Here is an 8320-nt window from a genome sequence, read left to right as displayed (position 1 = left end):
CAATTTATAATGATTTTATGAGTGAAATATACGCGCACACACACACATGCGCACACATGCATGCATGCACGCACGCACACACACACATACACACACACACACACACACACACACACTATACATTCACACGTGCATACACAGAGGAAATGTAATGAAATGAAAATAAAGAGAGTAATGATTCGACAATGATGAAATGAAGAATTGAATGAGAGATAAATCTTGGGTGTGTAGACAAAAAATTGAAATCAAAAACATTTTAACCATGAGTGTATATTAAAAAATATACATTAGCCTGTAAGAAACATTTGATACAGTTTTCTCCTAAAATTTAGATAAGACCTATACTAAACATATAAAACATATAATGTTCAACATTAATTCAAAGTACTTTTGGAACATGTTGAAATCTAAACAGCTGTAATTTAGGAATTCCAGTTGATTATTTTTAAGACTACCCTTGCTTAGCAATACAAGTAGAACTACATGGTTAGGATATCTCATATGGCTCAAATCCATCAGAAGAACTGAACTTGGAATTCTGTAAGCTAATAAGTTCATCAATTTTACTGCAAAGTTGCTGTGCATAGTAGCAAAGAATTCTAACCAGAGATAATGAGGTGAACTGGGCAATATGAGTCCCATCTCTAGACACAATGAAATTCCAGTGACAGGATGTGGAACAATGCTTTGATGCATTATCAAATAAGCCATTTGTCCCTCCCCCAAAATTTCAGGTCTTGTGCCTATAGTAGAAAGGATTATCCAAAGATTGTAAGTACTGATAACAAGAGAGAAACAATAGCAAGTAATGGCACTAAAATTCTTAGACCACCTCCCAAAATGTATTTTAAAAAAAAAATATTTTATTTTACATCACAATAGGTCCAAAATACTGTTGTTAATTAGAGCTTTCTAATAAGCTATCACTTCAAAACACTTCTGATTGTAACAAGAGTGTAACAAGAGGGAGTCTGTGTAGCTCAATAGGATACAAATACCACACAGGATATTTTTATTTCAAAGCATCATTTTCAATTTTCTCACAGATGCATTTATCTTTTGCATATATATATATTAGCATAAGATATATGCATACATACACAGATACTCACAAACAGGCTTCTGTCCACTTTAGCTTATCAACTTCCACTCATTAGGTATTGGTCAAAACATTTATGTGAGAGGAATTCCAGAAATCACAAAAGGATACTTCAAGAAGTAATTTTAAACCTTCCCAAAACAATTCTGTATCTGCAGGAAAAACGAATAGACACTCAAGGTTTACCTACAGGAGAACTTTGAGATAATCCTGATCTATAAATGAATTTCTGGATAACTTTCACAAATGCCAGTTGCTAACTGTAAACAATTCTTATTTGTTAACTTCTCAACATCACTCATAATTTAGTTGAAGTTCTGGAGATCATCCAAAAGTTATTTATAGATAAAAAGTAAAATAAATAAAAAAGCACACCAAAAACTGATTTGTAGGAGAATTTCTAGACATACCTAACTCACACAAAAAACAAAACGAAAAGGAAAAGGCTGAAATTCAAGATAACTCCAAAGAATACATACTAAACTGTAAATACCCACATGAGATTACAATTCTAGAAAAGATTCAAATATGAGAATATACTCAAAAGTGTAGAGAAGAATTTTACAATCTTATGTTATAGTCAATATTACATAAAACTAGAAAACCGTAAGATATCTCTATTGTAGGATTGTAAATAGGCATCTCTTCAGATTACAGATAATGGAAGCTGTACTTTACAATATTATAGAATGTTTTCTCCTTGTTTAACTCCAAATCAACTCTAAGCAAGCATACCTATAATGAAAGATTTCCTAACAATGACTATTCCACAATTTTAAGTATGATGTAAAGGTGTGATCTGAGATAGCAAGGTGAGTGACAGCATACAAGTTTCCTCATTTTAACACAGATTATAAAAAGTATTCATTGAAGGTGGCAACTACAAAACAAAATAGTTATTCTTGCTTTTACAAGCTGGAGAAGAAAAGGGCAGCTTTCCAAAACTTATGAGGCTGTTAAAAAGAGAGAAGATATCAAGGGAAAGAATGTTTATGGGTCTTTTTTTGTTTTTCACATAACTTAGACAAGAAATAACAGTGCCCATTGCCATCTTTTTAGGCCTCCAAGACTGCAGACCTCACCCAAATGCTTGCAACAGAGTGCCTGTGCTAAGGGTCAGGGATTCTCAACTAGGGTCCACATAAAATTTTGTTGTTAAAATTTATGTGCAATAAATTGGATATATTTCTACAATACACACAAAATATTTTAACAATTTCTTCATACAATTCCTAATAATATGGCTATAAGGTCCATCCAAGTAAAATAGGAATCAAAGGGGTCTATGAAAAAAGCATGGCTGAGAACCACTGGTAGTGGTCGTGGTCGTGTTAAACCAGTGAACAGATTAAGTCCAACACAGAGAGGATAGTGAACGAATGATGAAGATATACATGCACATATATACATAATATACAAAAACAGCCTTATAATAATGTAGTTTATTAGATTTATATCTGTATAGTCTACTGACCAGTTTCATATTGATTTGTATAATAGCAACAAACAACTGTGTGTGCTGATGGTAAGAAAGGTCGAAAAAAAAAAAAAATCTCTAGAGAAAAGCAATTATCATGCGTTGACCAATGTTAAAATCTGATGGCAAGTATGGGAAGCAATTCTGGACATGTTTGAATCTTAAGATTTCTCCAGCAAAATGAACTCCATACTTGCCATACTGCACCTTACTTGCTGAAGTAGAGACAAGAAAAATCTTTAAGTAACTGCAGACACTTATACACTTGTTGATATAGAAAAAGCAGAAATGTTTTAATAATAAAATAATTCTGAGATTCCATCCACATGAAAAACGATAGTTAGTTTTAACTTTTAACGTTTCAATACAGATAGCATCAAAAAGTTAACTAAAAAAGTATGCAGTGAAGTAAAAAAAAAAAAAAAAAAAGACATGTCGAGTCTTTTACCACGCCTGAGGCCAATTCCTGAAAGGTCAATAGAGTGAGAAAGAGCAAGTGAGTTTAAGTGATACAGTTAGTTTGGGCTAACTCAAACTCAGAGAAAATCAAAGAATGCAATCAACAGAAACTGGGAAGTGACAAAAGTTGATTGGTGGTGGTTTATTAAGGAACCAGATATAACAGGTGAAATAGTGCAGGGTTGTGATACAAGTAAAATATATATTATAAATAGACAGCAATAAACCTGTTATTCTTCATTTGAATTCAGGGTTAAGTAGAGCTGAAATAGTCAAGTGAAATACAATCACCTCCAAATTCACTTTACCCTCCCTACTTTTTAACTTATTCACTTCTTTTCTCATTCCACTGACCATTACACTTCTATTCTGTCAAAAGAACTGTGTCTTTCCAAAACATGACACTTCTTCAAGCATCAAAACAATTAAACTTATTGACACCAACAAACTCTTTTGGATAACATATTGAACTGCTGCCTTATGAGTTGTTAGTTCATATCCATTGCAAATGTTTTATTGTTTCAGTGAGGACATTTAATTCCACACACTTCAACAAACCAAGTCTTTTTTCAGACTAGCTTCAGTTGTTGAGAAATGTACTTCACCCCTTTTTTTTTTTAAATGTTTTTGTTGGACTGGTTTAGATACGGCCTGGCATTCGTAGTGAGAATGATCTATTTAATATTTCTCTTGATCAGCTGAAGGTTGATGACAGTAGAAAAAACAGGACAGGGTTGAATTCCAGATAGCTGAGATTCTGGAAGGGAAAGACTGCACACAGTGGTTAGTGCAGGGCCTAGAGTTGATGAGGGTTGACATTATATGAGCAATAATAAGACAGACAGACATGTTGGCTGAGTTGCCTGATGAGAGAAGCAGAGGCCATTGTAGGATGAATTAAAAAGGTATAGTAAGGTATCAATACATTTTGGGCCAGATATTGGAATATATTGGTGACTTCATACCATTCATTTGGGTGTCTTTCTTTGACAACAACAACAACAACAACATTGTATTGTGATCATACTAAGGTGCCACTGCCAAGTCGTTTTGTTTTTCTTTTGCTTTTTAGCCATGGAAGTAAACCTGTTGCACTCTATGTCCAAGTTAATCTTGATTTACGTCCTTTCATACGAAGTTATCTTCCCTTACAATGAAAATGAGCAATTTACACTGTTCAAAGAGACTGGTGTATGCAACCACCTGTGCCAACACACACACACACATGATAGGTTTCCATAGAGTTTCTGTCAATAAAAATTTGCTCACAAGATATTGGTCAGTTTCAAGTTACAATAGAAGACATTTGGTAGAAGGTATTTGGCTAAAGTATCACGCAGTTCAACCAAAACCAGAGCTATGTGGTCACAAAGCAAACTTTTTCCAACAGCAAAAATTACAGATCTTATCATATGCAACAATGAAACTCTACGCTGAAAGATAAACTCACATGTAGAAATAGAAGTTACCACTTCAAACAAACATAACTTATTTATGTATTCAACCATTCACCTAAAAGTTGGGTCAATATCTGTACATTTCTGAAACCCATATAATCCTTAATTAGAATATTTCATTCATTCACTGATTTCAGTCACTGAACTGAGGCCTTACTGGGGGTACACCTAAAAACTGTTACAACCCTGATTTTCTCTCAAAAGCATTTATTTTATGACTGATGAGAAGTGATCCCATTTCCTCCTTTTTAAGACATTGATTCATTAACCACTAAGCTACAGCCACATATAAGAGTCAAAACTCAAACAATGTACAAAATTTCATACACGTTTGGTAAACTCATCAATGTGTTGTTATAATTAATTGATTCCTTAATTAAACACAACAATTCACATTTACACAAAACGATAATTAGATTGCGAGATATTAGTGCATTTCTCATGAAACAAATTAACACAGCTGATGTGAAATACACCCATGAATCAAAATTGAATCTTAGACAGCTTGCATTTAGCCAAAAGCTCAGTCAACAGAGAATATAACATCGTGACACTTAGCCACAATTTAATCAACTACTAGCAATAACATTTAAAAGTAATTATTGTTTGCTCTTAATTGTTACTTTGATCCATAATTATTTTAAGCATTCTGCTTTTGATTTAGGTTCTCTCTTCATCTATGATTTTTGTAGGAAATATTCATATAACTGTGTGGTGAAGAAGCTAACTTTAGAACCACATGGTTCTTCATTTTATACCACTGCATGGCAGTTTCACAAAGTATCTCCTACTATAGCCCCAGACTGATTCAATACTTTGTAAGGAAGAGGATTAGGAAAACAGAAATTGAAAGAAATCTAGTGTGTGTGCATGCAGGCACACACACAGACACAGACACAGACACACACACACACACACACACACACACACACACAAACACACACACATGGATATGGACAGTGATGTCACCACTCATGGCTACACTGCAACTGGTGAAGTGTGTTGATATTTCTGGACAACAAAATTGTCCACTCTTGTATTCCTCTGGAATAAAAATTCCTTACCTAAAAAATAAGTAAGGGGTCAGTCAGCAAGAGAAAATAGATCTGACTGAAAATCCCAATTCAATATTGATTTAATATTTTTTATCTAATCTATGCAAGAATTGAAAACAGAAATTGAATACAGATATATCACTCCCTTCCTTTCCAATTACAATCTCATTCAACTATGGGTCAGTCTTTTACTGGATTTAATCATTGGATTGCCATCAAGCTGGTAACAGCCCAGTACTTATTTCAGTGTGGAACTTATTTGATTGATCTATATATGTCAAAGTACTAAGTTATGAGACATAAAAAGAACACAACATAAACGATAAGCACTTTTATACCAAGCCACTATAAACATACACCAACCTAAGCTTATAGTAAAAGGTACTTGTCCAAGGAGTTGCATTATGGATTGAACCTAAAGACCACATCATTGCAAAATAAACTTTGCAGCTACACAGCTGTGATTGTGCCTCTAATGTGCGTATGTATGTATATGTATATATATATATATATATATATATATATATATATATATATATATATATATATATAATAAACATACAGAGAGAGAAATAGATAAAAGTGAAGAAAAAATGAAACTATTCTGAAGTTTTGAAGTGAAAGAAAGAGTAAAATCATAATCATTGGAGGGTAACGTGAAATGAAACAACAGTGATAACAATTTAGAAGGTAATCTAAGTAAAGAAACTGTACCCTCAATGCCAGTATAATCCATGATAGCTTGAATAGAAAATGTTTTTTGGCCTTTCTGGAAACCAAGCCATTTCATGTCAAATTCAGCGTGAGGTGTCATAAGTTCTTCAAACAGTTCTCCAGAATAGGCTTCGTATAACTCGGCAGCAGGTGTGTCACTACGACCACTCGTTGACCCACCAATTGCTCCCTGTTTAGCAGCTCTTGGATAGTGAAGGCCAATGAAGTCTCCCTTTTCAACAAGGACTGGAGTTGGTAAGGTAAATTCGTTGAATCCAACTTTTGTAGCTGGCATCAGTTGTTTGTGTAAGAGATAGAATTTAAACTCATCAACTGGACGCCATATGGAAGCAGCGAACTCTTTGGTGGGGACAGCAACATAATACGCCCATTTGGTGACATATCCGTCACAAGGGAACAGGTTGTTCACCATGAGGTGAGCGAGATTTGGCCCAGTCCATGTCAGTTCAGCAGGTTGACGACCAACTTTCTGTGGACAATATATATCTGGAAGTAAACAAAGTCAAGTTCTTTGATCTCTTTTGCTTTCTTTTGGTTAGAATTACCACGTTAGTCAGTTGAGCAACTACTGAAAAAACACCATGCAAAGAGATGATAGCATGCTAACTAGATGTTTCGACATGCACAACCAAAGTGTTGAGTGGAGAACAGAGATATATGTATCAGAAATGGAAATTTTAATTCAAGTTTTTATCAAATTTCTTTTTTTGCTTTATATATTCAAAATTTCATATTACTAAACTGGTTTTCCTCACCTAACGACTTCGGAAAAATTTTGAATATTAAATTCTAACAAATTCAGAAATTCAAATAAATATATCATGAAATGTATATATATATATATATATACATATATTTATTCAAATCTCAATTTCATTTTTTTTTTAATTCTCTTCGAAGTTTTGATTTTGATATTCTTAAAATTTCAGTAATTCATATTTTTCTGTGTAAATTAATTTTAGTTTAAAATTTTTTAAAAAATCAGTTTTGCCAATTTAAAATTAAAAATATTTTTGTTGAAATGAAAAACAAAATAAACTTCAATCAAAATAATCCTCAAATTTCTAAGGTCAGTATTCTTGTGTCACTTGGAAAACGAAAACATTACCAGAAAAACTTCTATGTTAGAGATAGAAAGAGCAAAGTGAAGAGAAAAAAGAGAAAGAAGAGAATATACATCAGAGAAAGAGCAAGTTACATCCACGTAGATTCAAAAAGAGTTAAATCAAAGAAAGACAGAAATTAGAAAACTACCAAAAAACAGCAGGTTAGATGGAGCGTAAAAAAAGACAATTCCACATTTCTAACATCACAGCAATTAAGTGAAAAAGGCAGTTTAAATAAATTAAACGGCTGCATTTTTAGTAGGGAAAAATTTAATTTCATTTACTTTAAATATATTTTTATTTACACTCTCTCACTCGACACACGACATACACGCACTTACTCTCTTGTAATACTTGATATTTCAATTAATAAAATATGAAAATAAACTGACCACTCATAAACAAGCCACACACATTCCAAATGTGCAACAGTTAAGTGCAATTAAGTAATTAGTAAAAGAAAACAAAACAGCACATGATGTTAAGAAACTATGCTACACATAATGCTAATTTTCATATATTTTTACTGAGAATGAGGTAAGTGTATCAGGGTCATTCACTCATATCTTCATATCTGATCTCTCTTGATAGCACCATGCTAGTACACACACACACACATATGTATACCTATATATATATACATATATATGTATGTATGCCCACACACACAATTTGAAACTGATATTTTAAACTGTTATTACTTACACACTTTCAATTATTAAACAACTTAATCATGTACTCAAGGGAAATATTCAAAGTTTCAGCATCAACACATATATGTATATACAAAATTTGACACTAAAAATTATATTTGACATTTATACATACAAGCATACATACATACACACCCACACATATATATATACATTATGTGTATATATATATATATATATATATATATATACATTATGTGTATATATATATATATATAT

The 8320-nt window shown here is 32.7% G+C and overlaps 1 protein-coding gene across 7 annotated transcripts in view; it reads right to left on the bottom strand.

The window, feature by feature from the left end:
* The window catches only part of LOC106879161 (basement membrane-specific heparan sulfate proteoglycan core protein), a 172540-nt gene that overhangs the window by 110740 nt on the left and 53480 nt on the right, over positions 1 to 8320 (bottom strand). For 6 of the 7 annotated variants that reach the window (XM_052976974.1, XM_014928600.2, XM_014928601.2 and 3 more), the window contains exon 5: positions 6262 to 6768. The exons of the other annotated variant lie outside the window; for it this stretch is intronic. In XM_052976974.1, the coding sequence (XP_052832934.1) occupies positions 6262 to 6768 (507 nt within the window). The remainder of the gene's footprint in view (positions 1 to 6261; positions 6769 to 8320) is intronic. 7 annotated transcript variants of the gene reach the window in all.

Source organism: Octopus bimaculoides, chromosome 26 (genome assembly GCF_001194135.2).
Source record: "Octopus bimaculoides isolate UCB-OBI-ISO-001 chromosome 26, ASM119413v2, whole genome shotgun sequence".
Taxonomy (NCBI): domain Eukaryota; kingdom Metazoa; phylum Mollusca; class Cephalopoda; order Octopoda; family Octopodidae; genus Octopus; species Octopus bimaculoides.
The sequence above is the reverse complement of the archived record's forward strand: the minus strand, read 5'-3'. Positions and strand labels throughout refer to the sequence as shown.